The 22,588-nt window shown below is 38.4% G+C and overlaps 1 protein-coding gene across 1 annotated transcript in view; it reads right to left on the minus strand.

Annotated features, from left to right (window-relative positions):
• Positions 1-8,803, minus strand: part of ctnna1 (catenin (cadherin-associated protein), alpha 1) — an 85,005-nt gene extending 76,202 nt beyond the window's left edge. Inside the window, exons 1-3 of the mRNA XM_047354519.1 lie at positions 8,565-8,803; positions 4,641-4,756; positions 4,181-4,376 (exon numbers count right to left, since the gene is read on the minus strand). Of these exons, the coding sequence (XP_047210475.1) occupies positions 4,181-4,376; positions 4,641-4,745 (301 nt within the window). The 5' untranslated portion in view covers positions 4,746-4,756; positions 8,565-8,803. The remainder of the gene's footprint in view (positions 1-4,180; positions 4,377-4,640; positions 4,757-8,564) is intronic.
• Between the last annotated feature and the right edge of the window lie 13,785 nt (positions 8,804-22,588).

The following is a 22,588-nucleotide window of genomic DNA, read 5'->3' on the forward strand; positions in this document are numbered from 1 at the left end:
TGAAATTTAATGAAATCAAGCAAAGCAACCTTCTAGTAGGAAGAAAAATAACACCTTTACAGAGTACATGACCAGTAAACAAGCAGAAAGCTATAAGGTCAGTCATTTCAACACAGCCAGCTGGGCATCTTAAGAGAAACAAAGACAGTTCTTTACTAAAACCTCTGCAATACACTGAAATAAAAAAGCTGGTACTAGAGGAACCTTCATTTAAGAAAATCTGATTTACGAACTCGTCTAGAATTCACTTTTTCCTCATATTTACTGAAAAATAAAGTACTAAATTATCTCCAATAACTAGATTTTTTTCCAAAATACATTTATACATTTAAGTCGTTACAGTACTTCCTCTGCTGCTTTCCATGTTTTGCAGGTTACCAGGCCAATAAGAAGCCCGCAGCCAAAGAAGAAACCGAGAAGACTGAAAATCTACAATTAATTAGACTGCACCTGCAGCATCTGTCATCTACTTTGTCCATTTCATTATTTTCTTGACCAAGGCAACAAGTTACATCTCAGTCAGGTTATGTAAAGCTTTGCTGCCAAGGCCTGAGAAATTACTTTGCGACATATTTCAAGAAAACCTCAGAAATTAGCTTTTAAAATGTGATGAACGGTACCTGAGCACCATTTGAAAACTGGGTATTTTGACATTTTTAATATAAACAATTCCATTGTTTATGTAAGGCCTCACTAAACAGAGAGATTTATTGTGAATAGAAGCAAACAGGTCCAATTAAATTCCAATTAAATTTAACGTGATAAAAAAGTCCAGGCTTTATTCGATATGTGACTTTTGTGAGCAATTTTCAATCTATGGTTATTTTTTTAAACCTACTAATGCAGATTGCAGCCAATGGAGATATCTATTTAGCTCTATAAATAAAGAAATTCCAAACATTTTTTATAATTGTTAAAAAATTACAAATAGGTTTTTTGCAAATCCAGGTTTAGACCTCAAAAGTAAAATATGTATATATAATAACAATAACCAAAAAGCAATCAACCCTGTTGTGCTCAGTCATGACTTCCAGTTATCTGCTAAAGCCTCACCCTTCCTTGCCCTATCTTGAACTAAATGAATCACAGACATGTTTCAACATGTCATAGAAAATAGAAGTTCCTTTTAAATGGCTTCTACCACCTTTTTCTTTTCTCTACATTTATTTTCAAACACTTCACTGACAATGAAAACAGCCAAGTCTGAGGTTTCTTCCCTCAGCAAGAAATTCCACACCAAAGAGTGTTGTTTCCAAGACCTGATAGCACTGAGGTACAGTGTGCAAACAACTGATAATTGTATGATTTCTCTGTGCATTCTGATTAAACAGCATTCTCAAGCCTTTCTAAAAACATTCTGAGGTATGTAGTATTATAGTCTGTCTGGACAAGAGCATGATGCTCTATAATTTCCGCATGTAAATGATAGTATTTTGGGGGCAATAGATTTTTAACATTACTTGGTGGTATACTTTTTTTTCCCTTTTTTAGACTGAAGCTGCAACACAACTAATGTTTGATTCTGAAATTGCATCATGCGAACAAATCAACTAAGCAACATATAAAACGTATGAGCAACTAAAAGGTTTGGTCATGTTACTGAACAAGAATGTTACCTTTCTGTTTACTGTAGAGACCTACCATAACCCTTTTCTACCAGGCTCCTCTTTACCAGTCTAAAGACTTTCCATCTACTGCAACGTCTGTATACAGCGCACACAGACGCTCTCATTTCATCTCTAGGTTTTCTAATAGCCAGTCAATGTTGCTTTAGCTTCTTCTCTGTCCTCTCTAACCAATGTATTAGTGTTACTAACTTTTCTTTTTACGAGTTTAGCTTCCATTGCTTTAGTCTTTTCTTTTCCCCGACAGCTTCTTCATCATGTTTTAATGGATTTGGTTTTCATGTTCACCAAAGTTCTGTCAATAAAGAGTTTTTTTTTTTTTTTACTCAAACCTAAAATAAAACAGCCAAACAAAGTCACTCATTACATAGAGTTTTTGCACCATCATGGGAGCACTTACACAAGTCATTCCACCAAACACTTACTAGCCCTGCTGAGAAAATAATGCTACACCGCAGGAACTGCAACAGAAATACAACTCCACCAAAACAAACATAGGTTTAGACTTATCTTCCCGCTTTACTCAGACACCTCGAATTTAACAGTTTGTGCAAATGACCGTCAAAACAAACGTCAAGCAGAATCAGCCCCCTTAGGCTGTTATTCCCCCCCACGAGGAAAATCAATAAGGCCATTTTCCGAAGGGAGATAGTGATCACTGCTCCTTTAATAAACTTCCATCTATCTAATGCTCATCTGCAGCCCACTGTGTGCATGATGAAATGATCAAAATGTGAGTCACACAACAAGCTTTTAAAACAGAAGGACAGGAAAGAGACAGGTAGGAAGGGCAAGGGGGAGAGAGCAAGGACACATGCAGGGAGAAACAGCTGAGTAAAGACATTCTTCCCCGTTAATAGACGTGTGCATCATTAGCTTGTTGTTAAAAATATCCAACACACTGAAAACTGGTTAAGGGAGTAACACTTGTTCCAACACCTATTTTAAAATGTGTATTAATAATCAACTATATCAATAATAATCTGACTCTAAACAGCTGGTGGGCTACAGCTGGGCAGAAAAATGCTTCCTGAATCCAAGGTGGTCTTACCCTAGTCAATGGCCGTATTATCAGTCTAAACACGCTCCACTGAGCAGCGTGGCATAGCTGACAGCCAGGCCTAGGCACCAGCAAACAACAGGCAGTGAATTCCAGCCGAGTGACAGCTCACCCAAACTACACTAACATTCTTGGGCACCGAGTGCAGCACATGCTTTCTAGCAACATGTCTTCCACTGCCCAACAACACAGAGCAGAACCTGAGCAGAGGAGTTCTGGAAATTTAAGACAGTGTGACACAGATGTCACGTTACAGGGGGTGTAACAGCCCAGTCTCAAGTTAAAGCCCCCTGGTTGAAAAGGCTCAAATACTCAGACGGAACACAAATGACACTTCCTTGCGTGCTGTAAGATGATGGAATATAGTATCACAGGAAAAATCTATGTATTACTGGCTGGTTAAGCTGATGGTTGACTTCTGTCTGGAGACATGAAATTAAATTGGAAGGAGAAACTGAGTGGGTGGACTCCTGCCCACACAGGAGGATACAAACATTTAAATAAATCTACAGTCAGAGGCAGCTAGAAACCATGTTCGTTTATCATTTCATGCCCTGCACTACTCTAATCTCTGTGGCAACAGCTAAAAGGGAGGCATTTTAATTAAAAAGCAGAAACAGCGGTGGATAGTACACGCTTCAGCTCTTCCTCAATCGAACAAAGAGAAGAAACTTTTTAAACCGACGGGCAGGCAAATCTTTACCATCATCATAATCCACCTCCAGACAGCAAACATTACCAAGTGCAAGGATTACCCACTTTTGTGACCTTTTGTCTGATGTGAAAATCAAACACACACTTCTGCTCCTGAGCAGATTCTAGGTGGGAAATGGGCTGAAAACTAAAACATTTAGTGATCCCGGGATCTCATGGGAGCACCAATCAAGTCATGTTTTTTAAGAATTGGTTGAGTCCCCAAGTAAGCTGACCTGCAAATAACCATTATTATGCTGCCAGCGACTGAATGTCTGCTGCACCCTCAGCGAGCTCTGCAGCATCAATTTGCTCAACCAGTTTGTAAACATCAGGTCCTAATTTTCAGTGCATGTCTTGGAAAACTACTGCACTATAGAGAGTGGACATTATGCAATGAAAGAATTTGGGTTTCCCCCAACAAATCTTTATACCCTTTGCAATGACAATTCAGTAACAAAGAGACTGTGTCAGCTGCTGCAGCTTCCTGTTATTGTCATGTGATTCCTATCCAAACTGTGCTCTGACAACCGCCTTATTTTTAAAGCCAGAGTTTGGAGTTCATCATCATCAAGTTATGCATCAACCATGTTAGTAGACTATATAAAGTATGTTTATAATGGGATCAACCTATATATTAAGGGGAACAATATGTGTGCTTTAATGAAGTCTATATGGGCCCAGTTGCAAACTTAAAAAAAAAAGTGATACATGAACAAATTATGATTTATTTATCTACCAGCCTTTCTAGGGACAATCTAAAAACCAAACACCGTGGTATACTTGTTTTTTGTAAACGTACCTTGCTTGCGGACATCCTCCACTGCAGCAGTGAGTTCATCCTTAAGGAATTGACTTTCCTTTGCAATCTTTTCTCCTTTTTCAAGGAAGTTCTGGGTAGCAGTCTCGACTGACGCAGCCAAAACATGAGCCTTCTTAGAGCGTCCCTTCTTCTTGTTAGATGGCCCTTTGTTGCTGGAGTTGACCAAAGTGGTGACCTGTGCAGAATAACAAACCAATTAAACAAATACATATGTAATTGAAAGAATAGATTTTCTAATATATCACATATGGTAATGCTGCCTTTGTTTTAAAAAAGGATTTTTTTAACCAAGAAGTTAGCACAAACCAAACGTTTTATTATTCTGCTTCTTTATTTAGAAAAATATCAAGAAATAATTCTATCTACATGCTATAGTTCTAGGATCTGCAATCTAGTTCAATAAACGTGTAATAAAATACATCATTCGTGTTTGCATTACCTGGGTAACAAGGGGCTCCAGTAGCTTCTCCACTGCCAGAGTACGAATCTCCAGGCTCTTTGGGTCCCACTTGAAGTTGATGTTGGGTGTGTTGATGCTCGTCATCGTGTCTGGTGCTATGGGTTAAAAAGAAAAACAATTACAACATCAGACGTACATAATAACTACCGACCAAGAGAAAAGAAAAAGTAAAAACATTGCGTCTTTAGAAGGCAACTCTGTACTCTTTTACCGATTCTTCTTTAACCCATGAGGCTGACTAAGTCTGCTATAGAGCACAGTTTGGTCTAATGTCAACACTGTATTGTAAAGCCAGTGGTGATGAAATGTTAAATTACCTTTCCACAGTCAAGCTGGATCAACCTCCTGCTGTAACTTTAAAAGAAGCATTTAATCTCAGTTTGAAATGCTCAGGGATTTTTCCCCCTCTTTCCCATATCACCCGACACAGAGAGGTTGCATAAGTGATCTTCAACGGCTCCCAGCAAAAATGTAAACATAGATACGGGAGGATTAGTTTTGAAAGGTAACCACACATTAGATCAACACGATGCCAGCAGGGCCACAGAGCAAAACACATAGTTTAGGAGAATATTCATCGACCCAATGCCATCCCATTGGTTATTCATGACCTCAAAAGTGCATTCTGAGTTTACTGTGCAATGTAAGTACATCAATACAAGTAAAAGTGGTATTATGAACGTGTAATTATCATGTTAGGTTGATTAGCCCTGTACTTGATATTGCTAATGCTAATTTATCACAAGATTAAAATCTGTAAGCTAATGTCTGATAGTCAAAACAACTGGAAAGTAAAAGTTGTATTGGATAAACATTTTTGCAGTCTACAACTGACAATGACCTCATTCCTTTCCCTCAAACTCACTGTTTTTCTATATTGATTTGTTTCTCTCCCCAGAATAGTTTCTTTTTCTTTCTTTTTTTAACTTAAGCAAAGTGCTTAAGCTTAACAAATAAACGCATTACCAGGTACACATATGTTTCTGTCAAACAAAGATCAGTCTCCAACAATCTGGATGGGTTTTAATGCTGACATAATTGGTTCTTCCAGGCCATTCAAAAGCCAATCGGACCACGAAAAAAAAAAACAACCCACTTTATATGTCAGACAATTTAGATTTGTGCTTAGCTGTTAAAAATAAAAAAGGTCTCAGACAGTAACTTCCTATTGTGAAAATCTTTTCAGATTTGCAGAATGCTCTCAAAGAGTTTATCTGAAAGTGTTCAAAATACTAAAAGGTCCCTTTCGGAGCCAAGGCCCCTTCCTTTAGAGAAGGACAGTCAAAGGATGCACACAACAACACTGTGGCCTAATTTCAGTTTTTCTTTTCAGACACTCACTTCAACGCAATTGATTAACCATCCGACATGGGGCAAGCAAGGTTAATCAGCAACCCCCGAAGGCTGAGAGAATGAAACTAAAAAGTTGTTCAGCTGTAATGTGATAACAATGTCAGAACCAGCTCATAACCTACATTGTCAATAAAAGACCCAATAGTATAAGAAAATAAAGCGGGGTTGTAGAAAAAGAGCAGGGTTACTTTTCCAACACCCGGGAGCCAGCGCCATTTGCTCCCAATAAACATCTCAATTCTTATTATCGCTTTATCCTCATCCAGCTTTTTTCTGTGATTTTGTGAAGAATTTTAGTGTATGGAGGCAATTTATCGACACTAGTAATATGTATCCCAATATTCCTGCGAGTAGATGCTTTAATATCCCAACCTTAATTTATTAGGGCGGTTCTAAACACCCAGCTGTGCTTGTGGGGATGCATTACAATCCTGATCAGCTGATCTCTCGTCAAAACCAGCGGCGCTGGTAAATGGGAGTTGAACACAGCTTCTAGAGCAAGACTTCTTAACATCATCTGGCAACATTAAAAGCCTAGCAGTGGTAAAGAACTGAGTCAAAAACAACATTTATGGATTCAGTGGAAAAGATAAGAGATTCACCTTCTATCATTCTGACACCAATCCGACATTTTACTCTCAAAGCGCTGTGTTTCTGTGTTTTATGTTTAACTGATCAGAAACAAAACTCCGGACTTTTGTACATGGGGCTCATAACATTTTGATTAAGTGCATTCTGCCATGAGCCTGCCCCTAGCTCCTGAGGAAAATGGTTCTTTCCTTTGGACCAGCAGCAAACTGGGGCTGCGTTAGCTCCGGTTTTTGGTACTAGAGTCAGGGTTCTGTCTCGATGGAAACACAAAGAAATAATGCTTGGTAAGCACTAGCAGTTAGGCACTGGAACCAGTTTAACTGAAAAAGCCCTTAGAGGCGCTTTTGTCAGGAGCTGAAGACCAACAATCAATAAAAATGTTATGACCACCATGTTTAACAGGTTCAGATTTTATCTGTCTCATCTTAGATTAAAAGAATTCTTAAGTCTTTGTGTTTTACCTGAACACATTGTTTTATCTTCCTGTTTATTTTGATTTTGACCCATCTGCTCTTACAGCAGATAAATCCCACTGAACGCATAAAAGCTATTTCTGACTTTGTTTAAGCACCGTCTATCTTTCAATATCCTTTGCTAGTATTAATAGATCTTGTTCCAAACAATGAGTTCAACTCATTTGTTGCACTACTGGAACCTATCAGCGCTAACATTAATTATCTCAGTAATATTGAAATTAATATGATTTGTTTTGTTAAAAATGGCTCCCTGTAGTGTGATCCATAAGAACAAATTAAAACAGAATGAGGCTCATAGATTTTCTGACCTTTACGGAGGAAATAACACAGATGCACACTGGCTCTATGGTTGCAGAAAAATCTAACAAGTTATTTTATAGAACCAAACAGAACAGGCTGTAGCTCCAGCCCATTGGAGACGCTTTGGTAGGAACAATCTAAATCTATGTGAATGCAATCTATGAGGTTTTATTTCCTGGGGCAAACCTACAAAATCTTAACCTAAATTTCCATTTCATTTGGTTTTCATTGCAACAATGTGTGTAGCCCTTAAGGTTAAATGTAAAGTTTTTTAGATACCAAGTTAAAAACAAAATTCAAATGTGGTCTTTGCTCTGTAATACTTAAGAAATAAAAGCCCTGGTGTAAGCCTGAACATGCCAGATTCTCTAAAATACACGTTTCTCCCTCCCAAAAACTACTGAACCAGTACAATTTGAAAAATAGGCATGTGTTTGACTCCAAAATACAAGAGTAGCTAAACTAAAATGCGTTTACCCAATCCACTTGGGTGGGGCATTTAACTTCGAAAGGTAAAATCTTCACAAGAGAAAAAATGAAACTAAAACTGCGCACACACACCAACAAATGTAAGATACTTGGTAATGTACGAGAACAAAACAGATTCCAAAGTACACTATAAGTCAATAACAATGTCTGTAAATGTGAGCCTACCACACTCACCTCAGAAGCTAACGTCAGAGGCTGTTACTTTAAGCTCCTCACCTGTTGTCCCGAGCAACTCTAAGTATTGTCGTTTTGTTTTACCCAGTTAAATATAAGTCAGTTTAGAGTATGAGCGTAACGCAGCTGTTTAGGTCAACATTAATAGGGAAGTAAAACAAATCTCAGCAAGTACTTCTTGATTTCAGCCAACTTAGCCTGACGTACAGTCGCTGCTACCTGCTAACATTATCCAACCTTTCCAAACACCAGCTATTGCTAACGCTAGCCGACTGACAACAAACACCAATGTTAGCCGTTTTTCTGTAGCCTTGCTGCTAAGAAAAAAAGGATTCTTATAAACTATAAACTGTCAGCCAGAAAATCCTGTACTTAAATACAAGTCAAATGTTCACAGTGAAAGAAACAGATGATACACTGTTAACTATACGACAACAACCCGTTAGATAAACTGGAGTTTAAAAGTTCAAAATGGAGGAATGGGAAGTATGGAAGTCTTCGCCTGAAAAGTTTTCCTCACCTCAGAGGCTCCGTCCAGTTGCACTCGCCTGCCGACAAGTTAAAGTCGCTTTATGTGTCAAAATGTTAACAAACGTTTGGAAAAGTTAGGAGCGCTTTAGCAGAGTGGAGAGTTTCGGTTAAGGTCGTTTCGATGAGACAGTCTATTGCTCAACAATGGAGGAGACGAAGCGGCGGGGGCTGGGGGGAGGCCGGGGCGGTGTCCGAGTTCCTGAACTTCCTGGCAGCGAGGCAGGGCGACCACACGCCACAGCAAGCCCGTGGAACATGGAGGTGTTCTGGGCGTGCACCTCGCCGTACGTGGCCTTATATGGATTAATTAGTGCTTACATAAAACCGTGGGAAGACTAAGTCAAGCAATTTTATCTGTTTACAGCGCAGCCTGAAGAGGGAGGTTTATACTTGAAATGTCAAATTAAATGACAGGAGGCATGATAAAGTGGGAAAGTTGTTGCTGTGTCAGTCAGATTTCAATGGAGTGTTATCTTTTTAAAACAAATGAGTTGTTCCCAAAATGAAAAAATAGAACACAAAAGAACCGTGAAAGCCGAGAAAAACGTTCTCTGTTGTGACTATAGAGCATTCTAGAACCATATTAATATTGTACAATTATTAGCACTGGGCTGTCTTTACAGATGTATTCAAAACCATTTTTAATCAGTAATAAGGAAAATACAAACTATTTATCTGTGATGTAGAACTAAAAAGCACCAGCAGCTAGAAAAATGAGAGCCCATTGACCTTTGCTTCATTAGAAAGTTCTCGAAATAAAAGTGCAGAGGAAAGAATTCAGAGAACTCCCTGTGTGAACTGAGGTGGACAACAGTGAATCGAGAACAAGTGGACCTTTATCTCTGATGTCAGAATTGAATCTGGGAAACCACAGCCAGGCCAATGTTAGTGGGGGATAAGTGCCTCGGTAGATGGTCCAATCAGTTTCCAACAAAAAGTTATCTTTTAGCAGTGTGCCAAAAGATCCAGTTCAAAAGATTACAAGAAAGTCTGATTGATTGGAAGGACCACATAAAGTAATAATGAAATACTAAAGAATTGCATTGTCATGCTAACTATATTTTAAATGCATTATAAAAGTTCATAACACAGAACATGTTTTAACACAAAAGCCACATGCCAGTATGGGTTTATATTTCTGCTCTTAATGTGGAATATGTTTACACAAAAATATCTTGCTGTACTGAGCGTGACTTAAGGCCTGACCTTAGACCATAAATAAATCAAGAACAAAGGCAACAGCATGGTGTTTTTGAAAAACTCTCTCTTTTTTTTAATCTATTTTAATGTGCTGTCTAGTTATTTATGTATTCGGAGCAGTTGCTAGTCGTTTAGCCTTTTCACTATTTCTTAACTTTGTAGTTTTGGTCATTTCTGACCAAATCTTTTAGGGCTCAGTTAGTACTAAGTTTGTACAAAGCAATGATCCCCTACACCATTACAACACCCCCACCAGCCTGAATCGTTGATACAAGGCAGGATGGATCCATGCTTTTATGTTTGCTACACCAAAGCCCAACCCTAGCATCTAACTGTTACAGCTGAAATGGAGACACAACTGACCAGGTAATGTTTTGCTCCTCTGATTGTCCAATTTTTCTAAGGCTATTTGAACTGTAACCTCAGTTTCCTGTTCTTAGCTGACAATTGGTATCTGGTGTTTTCTGCTGCTATCACGTTTCTGCTTCAGGGTTTCATGTGTTGTGCATTCAGAAATTGTTTTCCACATACATTGATCATAAGGAGTGGTTGACTGAACCACTGTTGCCTTTCTCTTCCTCTGACATCAACAAGACATTTAGGAATGATAGCTGAGCATGAAAATCCTACTGGATGAGTTTCTCAAACAACCCATCTGGCTTCAACAATCCTGTAAAATGTCTCAATATAGAAGTACTTGGAAAGCTTGGTCCTTACCCTGGTGGTACTTGCTATAAAACATTTGAAAATCACTGTTGTAGAATATACTTCGATAGATAACTATAACCATAAACAATGTTAGAAATGCATTAAATAGCAGCATTTTGAAAAAAAATATACACTAGTTTTAAGGGGTTTAGTCTTTACTTTTGCAGAGATTTCCTCTTTATCTATGTCAAAACCTACAATCAAAGTAAATGTTTTAAAAATATTGTTAACATAAGCCTAGTCATCATGAAAAAAGTGACATTTGTAAACAATATAATTTTTGTCACTACCAGTCTGCTTTGTAAAACAACTATCTTTTGAATTAATACAAATTGCATGTGAAGGCAATATTTAAAAATATATTCCACACATGTTTTCCCACTGTGTGCAGAGTTCCTTTGACTAGAAACCTTCTCCCTGACACAGCGGAGTTAACCTTGCTTGGCCCTAGAGTTTTACCAAAAGCATTTTTCAATCATTCCCTTTTGTGTGTTTGTTTGTGCCTGCTTTTAAGTCAGTTGGTTCAAGGGTTAGCTGTTTCAAACAACAGCCTCCAGAGAATGATCTCATTGCACTGATGCAGCACTTGGTGCACATGTTGAAAGAAAACGCTACAGTCTGTCACATTTGACTGGATTAACAAAACAACCCAATATCCCGCATTGGTGATCAGAAATGTCACTAATGGAAGAAAAAATTGCCTATTAAAATAATATGTTTTACAGCTTCAAGGTTAAGAAAACCAGTTAAATTTATGATCTGTAAGTAGGAGATGCACATTTATCTTGTTGTCCCAGCACTGACTGATAACATTGAGACATATGATAAACATATTCAAGAGTCAAATATTTTTGGTTTGGGCTTAACGAAGTGTGACAGACATAAATAGATTATCTGGAGAGGCCGGAGGCCACTCTTTCAATCTCACTTTCCCCATTTAAACAGGCACAAAGCTCTCACACAGACACACACTAACATAAACCCCTGCTTTGCAGTCTTTATGGAAACTTTCTATTGACAAACTGCACTTTCCCTGCACTGTCACTTTAACGTTTTCGCGGAACCCTTAATCTAATCCATGATCCTTACCAAATTCTACCTCTAATGCCTCTAAGGATTGAGTTTTTGCCAACAATTGAGTTTCCTCTTGGCATTAGCCAATTGATGTTCTCAATGTACAGTATATAAAGATATAAATAGTTACAATTTCAAAACCTACAAAGGCATTTTCGTCATATTGTTTAATCAGTTTACAATATTAAAAGTGCTTGTCAAGTGGCTTGTCTGTTAAATAGTCGACTGCCACATGGCGATTTGATGAGATAGCCCAACTTATTCATTCAATTTGGCTTCTGCGCATATAATATTTTGTAAAAGTTGCAGAAATAGTTTAATTGTATTTCTGTCAGTTTGTACAGTGCCTTAGAAAAATTTTCACACATCCTGAACCTTCCACATTCTGTCATGTCACAAGCACACACTTTTATGTATTTTATTGGAATTTGATTTGTATTCAGCCTCTTTGGGGCAATACTTTGTCAAACGTGCTTCCCATTATTCTCAGATTGGATGGAGAGTGTATGTGAAAAACTTTTTTAAACTCTTTCAACAAATCCTCTTGGATTTAGTTCTGGACTTTAACTGGCCCATTCTAACACATGAATATGCTTTGGTCTAAACAATGTCATTTAAGCTCTGGCTGTATGTTTATGTTCAGTGTCCTCCTGGAGGGTGAACCCTCACCTCTAACTCAAGTTTTTTGCTTCTTCGAACAGATTTTCTGACCAACTCTGACCAGTTTCCCTGTCCCTGCTAAGAAAAAACAGCCCCACAGCATGATGCTCCAACCATCATTTCACCGTGGGGATGGTGTGTTTGGGGTGACGTGGAATGTAGTTTTCCTCTACACATTGCATATTCCATTCAGACCAAACATTTCAAATTTAGCCTCGTGAACTTCCTCCTCATGATTGCTGTGTACCATATAAGACTTATAGCAGACTGCGACCAGGGCGTCTTTTGAGTTTCTTTCAACTGTGGCATTACTATTGCAACTCTTACATAAGGCTAGATTTTTGGAGTGCACAATAAACATTTGTCCTATAAACAGATTCTCCCACCTGAGTTGTGGGTCTCTGCAGCTCCTCTAGACTTACCATTGATTTCATGGCTGCTTTATTTACCTTTCATTTTCGCAGTTGTGCTGTACATAAAATCACATAAAATCCAAGTAAATTACATTGACATTTGTAGTTGTATTGAGACAAAATGTGAATGGAGTATTAATATCTTTACAAATCAGTGAATCTCATCAAACCAGTGGCACAGACTCTATGGTTCAATCTTTAATTTAGAGCATGTGTCAGGATCTTCCATTTTGGTTCTGTGTTTGTTTACTTTTTCCTGTTAGGTCTTTTTTCTTGTGCTTCTGTTTAGTAGTTATGTTTATTTCCCTTAGTTAGTAGTTCATTCTCCCCTCGTTGTTAGGTCCCTTTAGTTATTATTTTACTCAGTTGTTTATTCCTTAGAACTGTTCTTCCTCAGGTTTATTATTTATACAGTTCTCTTTGTTTATTTCCCTTCTTTGGTTAGTTGTTTCTTGCCTGGTACTCTCGTGTTTGTTTTAGCGTTTGTTAGGTCCTTGCTGCATTCTTGTTTATTAGTTTTCTATTCTTCCACCCCACTAGTTTGTTAGTTTGTTCTCCTTGTCCCTAGATTCCCTTTTATTGTTGCTTTTTATTAGTTGTTCTTCCCCAGCCTTGCTTGCGGGTTTAGCTCCGCCTCACATTAGTCATTATGTTTAGTTTTCCCAGGTTAGTTATTTTAGTATAGTTTTTGGTTAGTTCCTCTTGTCTCACTTTTGTCTGTAGTCAGTTATATTTTGTTTCCTGTTTTCCTCCAGACTTGTTTATATTATTTTGTTTATGTTTCGGCTAGTTTCTTGTGTTCCCATTTTGCCCAGTTAGTATTTCTTATGTGTTTTATGTTTAGGTTATTTATGGTTTTCCTTAGGTCTGTTTTCCCCATGGCCTGTAGGTTTAGTTCCCCCTTGAGTTTGTTTCTATTTTAGGTTCACTTATGTTATGATTTATTATCCTTCCTAGCTTCCTTGTTTTGAGATTTATTACTTTCAGATTTGTTTCAGTTGTAGGTTCATGTCTAGTTTAGTTCTTTCCCATGTCTCTGTGTTTCCCAGCTTCCAGCCCCCGTCAGTAACCATAGTAACCTCCTTTCCCTCAGTTCCCTTCACCTGTACACCTGTAAGCAATCACCTGATTACCTCTCTCTCTCCCCCATTGTTCCACCTTTCTCTTCCCTGTGTATTTATACTCACCGGTTCCTTTTGTTCCCCATCGCCTCGTCCTGCAAAGTACCAGCTTTCCAGTCAGTATAGTTCCGGCTTGTTCCCATCTGTGTTTCCTGTAAGTTATCGTCATTCTCCATTAAATCATGACCCCTGCTACAGTCTGGCTGTCTAGCGTCTCTCTGCACCCTGGTCCAACCTCAACACCAACCCTGACAGCTGAATGCATAGAATGGAAAAAAGTGTTTGTAATCAACTAGCATCGCTAAAACCAGGTAACATGACAACAATTTGCAAATTTCATGTTTTCCAACTTGCAACTAGAACATGCTGAAGTTGAGTCTGATGTCATTTCCAGGTCTGTGCTCCAACCTCCAAGACAAACCGATCGCAGCTTCCTACTTCCAGTTTTACTCTATAACAGTATAGTAATGCAGAGGAGGCAGATGTGTCAAAAATGACTGAAATAAGGAGAAGCACTCATTCATCAACAGTCCAAAGCAGTGGACACAGATATTATGGCAATCAAGAATTGGGGTTTGTTCTGCAGACCACTGCTAATGACTCACTGCCATTTGTAGACCTGAATAGGCGTTAAGAAGCTTCAAATGTGCAACATGAATTACATTCCCAAAGAAAATAAGCTTAGAAATATACTTACAAAGCTCTTAATGACGAATATAGTTATTTTCCTCAAAGCTGCTCCTAAATAGTTTTTCTGTTTGTGCAGTAATAATTTGCAGAGTAACTGCTTGATCTATAAAAAAATAAGGGTCATCCATTAAAACAGCATGTTAAGTACTGGGACATGGAGCAAAATCATCAAAACTGTTTAGTCTGCAGGATTTATTTCTGTAAAGAACAGACGAGACTGCTTTACACATGAAGCAACTGAGATTTGTTTATCCAATTAATACTCTGGAGAGAAGATGGATTAGGTGCTGTGTAATTGTGTGCTTGAATGATGAATGTTTGCCCAAGTAACAGCTTGCTTGGAGGACAAGTTTGGGAGTCCTTGAACTTCATCTTTTTTGTACCTGTTGGGCCCGACAAATGATAAGAGCACAGCATGCTATAAATAATTCCCTCTCATTATGAGGAGGTGCACATGTTTGTCACACGCTGAATGTATAATTAACCACATGCAAATATTTTAGTGTGTGTGGCACAAGAAACATTGAAAATAGAAATATAGATTGTCTTTGAGTCTGTTTGTTTGGATTTATGTATTTGATTTAAATGTACAAGAATTGCATTTATGATGACAGCAAAAAACTGAAGCTATGGATTAGTTTTAGTTTTTCCTTTCAGGGTGCACAACATTTTATCTAATTAAAGTCCTGGAGCTGCTGCGTGCTGATAAGGGAAAATACTCACGATTAGCCACAGCTGAGCATCTTTCACAATTTCGTTGTCATGTATTGTTTCTACAGATGGGAGTTACTGTGGGTTATGGTTTCCTGTCAAGGCAGTTACTCATTCTTTGACATTGACTGGAATGGAAGCTGCATCAGTGCAGGAAGATTTCGTTCCCTGACATAAGGAACACAGCGACTTTCAGTCTGCCCACATTCACCTGACTCATCTTGACAGCTGTCCATGGAGCTGCGCGCTGTCTTCTCTGGCTTTCCCCTGCGTTCGAAGGACCTCGTAGCCTCACGATCAGGATATGAGTCTGTTGAGTTATATAGGCATCACTCTTCCTTCCACAGCAACACCCATGTGGGGGAGACAAAAGGTAACAGCCTCATGACGTTAATAACAGTCTTTGATGGAAGCCATTTACTTTGACTTCTCTTCAGAGGTGAAGGAAAACCTATATTATCGCTGTGAACAAAGTCACCTGGGAGGACTTATGAACTTGTTTATTGTGCCTTACAAAAGTATTGAACTTTTCCACATTTTGTAACATTAAAACTACTAACTTTAAATAGGACATATTATGCAAAATCCATTTTAAGCCTTTAAATCCATTTTGTTGTGTACTTGGAGTTTGTAGGAGTGCAGAAAAGTTGAATTTAGTCTCTCTAGGTGCTGCATAGATATCTTTATATTCTGTTTGGGTCGTATTTTTCAGTCCGTTTTTGCGTATCCACCATATTTATTTCCCGCTGCAATTTTGTAGTCCACACTCAAGTATACCTACCGTTTAGTTCGGTTGTTGGGTGTAATAACCCACACAATTCAATACACCGTCACCCAGCATCAGAACCTCTTCAAAGTGCCTGGTTAAATAATTTTTTTTAATGAAATGTCCACACATTTGTAGGGAAATTACTGTTTCCCCACTTCAAGGACCAGTGCATTCAGCAACCTCCGCCAGTATCAAGAAGGATTTACCGAAAAACTTAATCTGATTAAGAGGTCAGCTCCTTCTGTCTATGGAAAAACGACAGACACAGCAAAGCGATGAGCTCCAAATTACACTAAAATGACAACAAACTTTATTTTAGACATGAATTTATTGTGTGTTGATATGACCTTCTGGCCATTGTGTTGATAGCATTAGCATCGTGCCTTCTGCTTATGTTATTGCTGTGTGCTGCTTTTAGCTCCTTGAGGACACAACTGCATTGCGTGCTTTGAATATTATTATTACATAAACAGCTTTACATTGTTTTTGCCGTTTTTGTCTTGTTTCTGTGACGCTAGATAATTGGTATCAAACTACAAAAATGGCCGAACGGGTTAAAGTGGAGCGCTCTTTGACCTCTCAGACGCCCCTCAGACCATGGGTAAAAGAGGGCCCTGTGGAGCTAAAATAACAAGGAAGTCAGACCAAAGCATTGCAGCTTCACTTTTATAGACCACAACTGAATGATTTGGGTGTGAGAAGGAACATGATATGTCCCTTTTAATATATTTTATTGGGATTTTATGTCATTTTACATGCTTTGCACATATTGGATTTGAACTTTTTGCCTTTTCTTTTTGTTATTTGCAAAATGGCTCAGGTTCACTAAAACTAACTTGTTTCTGTGAGCATGATTTCTAACTGAATTTTGATCTGAACTTTGACTTGGTCATACTAATGCATAAATATGCTTTAAACAAAACCAGTTAATTATATATCTGGCTTTGTGTTTAGGATTGTTGTATTGCTAAAAAAATTAAATCTACCCCAATCTTGTGTATTGTGAGGCCACAAACAGGTTTTCTTCCAGGGTTGACCTGTATTTAGCCACATCCTGCCATCAACTTTGATTAACTTCCCAGTCCCTGCTAAAGAAAAGCATCCTCACAGCATTATGCTGCCATCACCATGTTCCAGCTTGGGGAAGGTGTGTTTAGGCTAATGTGCAGTGTTTATATTCCTTCACACATAGCAAAAACATTAACCTTCAATTATGGTCTTATCTGACCAGAGCCCCTTCTTCCAAAATATTTGTTGTGTCCCCTACTTGGCTTGGGTCAAACAGCAAACAGAATTCGTTATGGCGTTTCATAATGGCTTTCTTCTTTTATCTCCTTCATCAAGGCTAGATGTGTGGAGTATATCCATAATAGTTGTCCTGTATACAGAATGTCCCACCTCAGCTGGACCAGATTTTTGCAGTTCCTTCAGAATTACCATGGTTCTCTTGGCTGCTTTTCTGGTAAATGTTCTTCTTGCATGACCTGTCATTTTAGTTGGACTGCAATATTTTGCAGCCATGCTCTTCATCTTCAGATGGTGGACTGAACAGTTCTCTGTGAGATGTCAAGTTGTTGGAATTTTATTTTATACCCTAACTCTGCTTTAAACGGCTCCAGGACACAATCCCTTACCTGTCTGGTGTGTTACTTGTATTCACTAATGTTCACTAATAAACCTCTGAGGTCTTCACACATCGACTATATTTACGCTGAAGTTAATTTACACATAACTGGACTCTATTTACTAATAGTTTATTCAGTGACATCTGAGTAGGTCACTGAATACATTTAGAATTTATTGTAAGCAATGTTGAAAACTCTGCACCCTTTGCCTTTTACTTCCCAATAATCCCATACTTTGTGTTGGTCGATCACACAAAATCCTAACAAAAGGACCAGAATGTGAAAAGGTTGAAGAGGTAAAATTACTTTTCCAGGACCCTGTACAGTTAGGTCTTGTCATGGTCATGTGATGTCAGAGGCGTTCCTCGCCACCTCAATGGACAATTCAGAAGGTCACAAAATGGTATCGAGTTTCAAGCTCTACCTGCTAGATGCGGGGATAATGCCTATCTTTGCAGTATGTCTTTTGGCTTCAGAACAAAATCAATTCAGTAAGGCTTTTAACTGGCTGGACAACTAATTTACTTTGAACTTTGTATGATTTGATTATATCATTGAGCTTCTTATCAAGTTGATATGAGTTGCATTAAGTTTCAGTGTAGTCAGAGGTCACAGACTACTTGTCATACTACAAAAATCCACCTTGAAAAAAGCACGCTGATTTTCCTGGAAACAACTTTTTCTATCTGACCTTTCCTACCTTTTTACAATTTCACCTCCATTTCCAGATATGTTCCTCCATTCCCCAAAGAGATAAAAGTGTTTCTTTTCTTTCTTCCACCACTGGCTACTGACTGAAATGCAATTAGTGGCAGACCACCACCCAGAAAGAAACACTTGTCATTCACAATACACGGCACTATTCTAGAAACCTTGTTTTTTTTTTTCTTCCAGAATTGTCTAGGGAGCCTCTGCCCTAATTTCCAACTTTCCAAGTGGGATTCAGGCTAAGAGGAATGTGATGACTGTGGAGGCAGCCACATAATGAAACATAATGCATTTCAAAGCTGTACTGAGTCACAGTATCAGGCATCCTCTAAAGTGTCTAAATTGAACATATTTTTAAGCCTCAGTGTGTTGCATGCTTTTGATTTGCATAGACATATATGGTCCAAGGGTTGCTAGAAAAAAGATAAAAGAAGATGCAACTCTTTTTAAAAAAAAACAAGGAATGCAAAGGGAATCTTGAAACACATGGGCTTTTCATGTCTTGTTTTATTTAAAGCTGACTTTTTATACATAGAGTTTGTTTAGATGTAAAGAAAACCGAGCTTGTTTTGATCATTGGAATTCTGCAGTGTAATCTGGCCTCTTTCATTTGAAATTTATGAAATGGGAGAAAAATGGAAAGCATGTGTTATTATTAATCTGAGAATATTATTTAGTATTAATATTTTATCAAATAATATTCCGGTCTGTTAAGGGTTGTCCTGTGAATACCAGCCCAGTAAGGCGATGGTATTAGGACAAAGTAGAAAGGTGTGAGACGAGCTCTGACATTATTGAACAGCAAAACTCTGCACACACATGGAATGAATTCACACAATTTCTTAAAATACAAGAATTTATTAATAAAAATAAGTCAAATCAAAGTCAAACATATTTCAATCAACAAACTCTTTACTATACTAAAACAATCCAACTAAACTACCAAGCAGAATGAAAGAATAGGGAAGACTAATGAGTTATGTACAATATGAACAAGTTGATTAAAGATGATTGAAAACCATGACTGAAGGAGTGAAGAAACATTACCATGCAATGTTATTTATGTTTGAGAACCAAGGATTATCTTGAAGAACCTGGAAATGAAGTTAAGTTAGTCTTGGAACCAACTTAGGCAATAATCATCAAACGTTTAGACAACCATTCACAATGAAAGATCAGACAAAATATTATTTTAATAAAATAATGTTTTAAGAATAATCTGCTGAATAAAACTAACCTTCTGGATGACTAATTCTCAACGGGGTCTCATTGGCTGCCTATATTTATGAAAATAATATTTAAAGAAATATTATTAAGGGAATAGTAAAGCATTTAAGGATGTATTTTGGAAAAGAGCCAAATCTTTCTGGAGAAATGGGGCTTAATGGTGTTTACTTAGTTATCAAATTTAGTAAAATGATGTTAGGGACACATTATTTACTGTATTGAAAATTAACAACCTTTCTGGGTAAATATTATTTGGCAGCAATCACGTGTCCTTACCTGTTAGCAGTTGAAGCTAACAAAGGAGGCTGATAGCTTAGCCCCAGAATCAAACACACCTTTAAAAATACAGTCAATAAAAGGGTTAAAATGCATAAGCGCGGACGGCGCGTTATGATCAATCTTCTGTTTAAAATCACCCTTCAAGTAAAGTTTGTCTTAACTTTAAAAACACACAAACAGAACACAACCTGAGCACGTGTGCTGCAGATAGTCTGCTAGCACCAAGATAGCTGAGTTCAACACAAACAAAACCAAACTTCATAAAATGAAAAACGTTTAGATCATTAATCTTTCTCTATTACTTCTATCTCTCTGCCCAAAACCTAACGTCGTGTGAACCATGCTGAGGACGACGACGAAGTTTGAAGAGAGCTCCGTGAACGAAGCAGTTAGCTGCCAGCATGTTAACTGCCGTAATGTGTTCTCCGTTGTCCTTCCTTGGGAAACTGCTGCACTCAGCGTCGGGAACTCTCTGGGAATAGTTTGCTTCTGCAGATCTCAGAGAGAACAGTCAAGCAATGCTTGTACCTTGATTACCCCGTTCATGAATGAAAGTCACCGGATACGCAGACAGTGATTTATTTCTACTTATCTTTTGCATATGATCGCATGATCTTATGACAACCTTGTATCTAGTTGAAGAGTTTATGTCTGTTGGCCAGCAAAGAGACATTAGCACGCTGTTCCTCTCCTATCCTGGTCCCACAGAGGAGCAGTGGAAAGGGGTGCTTTTATACAGCCAGTGGCATCATGGGAAGTCCGCTGCTATGAAAAATAGGAGCAGGCGACATCCATAAAAAATTATAAATCAAGCAAAAAGTTCTTGTTTGAGGCCTAAATGATCACTGATACGTATGTCTTGCAAAGCAGTCATAACCCTGGAATGCTCTTTAGGTTTTGTCATGTTAAGGGCAAGATTTAACCCTCAGGTCCCCCCAGAAAACTCACACATTGGCTCTTTGGGAAACAAACAGGTCTATCAAAAAAAAAAAGTGCTCTAAAAATGTAATCTAAAAAAGTTTTTTTCTTAATTTTTAAAAAAGTTTTTGTATTTTATGTTTTAATCATATTCAGCCCTAATTAGAACTATAAAGATTGAATTACAGTGTTATGCCATTTTTTCTTTATAACCCACCAGATATTATCTAGAGAAACACAAAATATAATTTACGAAGTGCAGAGTTGAATGTTTGCTTGCGTGTGATAATATACAGGTCCTTCTCAAAATATTAGCATATTGTGATAAAGTTAATTATTTTCCATAATGTCATGATGAAAATTTAACATTCATATATTTTAGATTCATTGCACACTAACTGAAATATTTCAGGTCTTTTATTGTCTTAATACGGATGATTGTGGCATACAGCTCATGAAAACCCAAAATTCCTATCTCACAAAATTAGCATATCATTAAAAGGGTCTCTAAACGAGCTATGAACCTAATCATCTGAATCAACGAGTTAACTCTAAACACCTGCAAAAGATTCCTGAGGCCTTTAAAACTCCCAGCCTGGTTCATCACTCAAAACTCCAATCATGGGTAAGTCTGCCGACCTGACTGCTGTCCAGAAGGCCACTATTGACACCTTCAAGCAAGAGGGTAAGACACAGAAAGAAATTTCTGAACGAATAGGCTGTTCCCAGAGTGCTGTATCAAGGCACCTCAGTGGGAAGTCTGTGGGAAGGAAAAAGTGTGACAGAAAACGCTGCACAACGAGAAGAGGTGACTGGACCCTGAGGAAGATTGTGGAGAAGGGCCGATTCCAGACCTTGGGGGACCTGCTGAAGCAGTGGACTGAGTCTGGAGTAGAAACATCCAGAGCCACCGTGCACAAGCGTGTGCAGGAAATGGGCTACAGGTGCCGCATTCCCCAGGTCAAGCCACTTTTAAACCAGAAACAGAAGCGCCTGACCTGGGCTACAGAGAAGCAGCACTGGACTGTTGCTCAGTGGTCCAAAGTACTTTTTTCGGATGAAAGCAAATTCTGCATGTCATTCGGAAATCAGGGTGCCAGAGTCTGGAGGAAGACTGGGGAGAAGGAAATGCCAAAATGCCAGAAGTCCAGTGTCAAGTACCCACAGTCAGTGATGGTCTGGGGTGCCGTGTCAGCTGCTGGTGTTGGTCCACTATGTTTTATCAAGGGCAGGGTCAATGCAGCTTGCTATCAGGAGATTTTGGAGCACTTCATGCTTCCATCTGCTGAAAAGCTTTATGGAGATGACGATTTCATTTTTCAGCACGACCTGGCACCTGCTCACTGTGCCAAAACCACTGGTAAATGGTTTACTGACCATGGTATCACTGTGCTCAATTGGCCTGCCAACTCTCCTGACCTGAACCCCATAGAGAATCTGTGGGATATTGTGAAGAGAACGTTGAGAGACTCAAGATCCAACACTCTGGATGAGCTAAAGGCTGCTATCGAAGCATCCTGGGCCTCCATAAGACCTCAGCAGTGCCACAGGCTGATTGCCTCCATGCCACGCCGCATTGAAGCAGTCATTTCTGCCAAAGGATTCCCGACCAAGTATTGAGTGCATAACTGTACATGATTATTTGAAGGTTGACGTTTTTTGTATTAAAAACACTTTTCTTTTATTGGTCGGATGAAATATGCTAATTTTGTGAGATAGGAAGTTTGGGTTTTCATGAGCTGTATGCCAAAATCATCCGTATTAAGACAATAAAAGACCTGAAATATTTCAGTTAGTGTGCAATGAATCTAAAATATATGAATGTTAAATTTTCATCATGACATTATGGAAAATAATGAACTTTATCACAATATGCTAATATTTTGAGAAGGACCTGTATTTATTTATTT

Source organism: Girardinichthys multiradiatus, chromosome 23 (assembly GCF_021462225.1).
Source record: "Girardinichthys multiradiatus isolate DD_20200921_A chromosome 23, DD_fGirMul_XY1, whole genome shotgun sequence".
In the NCBI taxonomy this organism is placed as follows: domain Eukaryota; kingdom Metazoa; phylum Chordata; class Actinopteri; order Cyprinodontiformes; family Goodeidae; genus Girardinichthys; species Girardinichthys multiradiatus.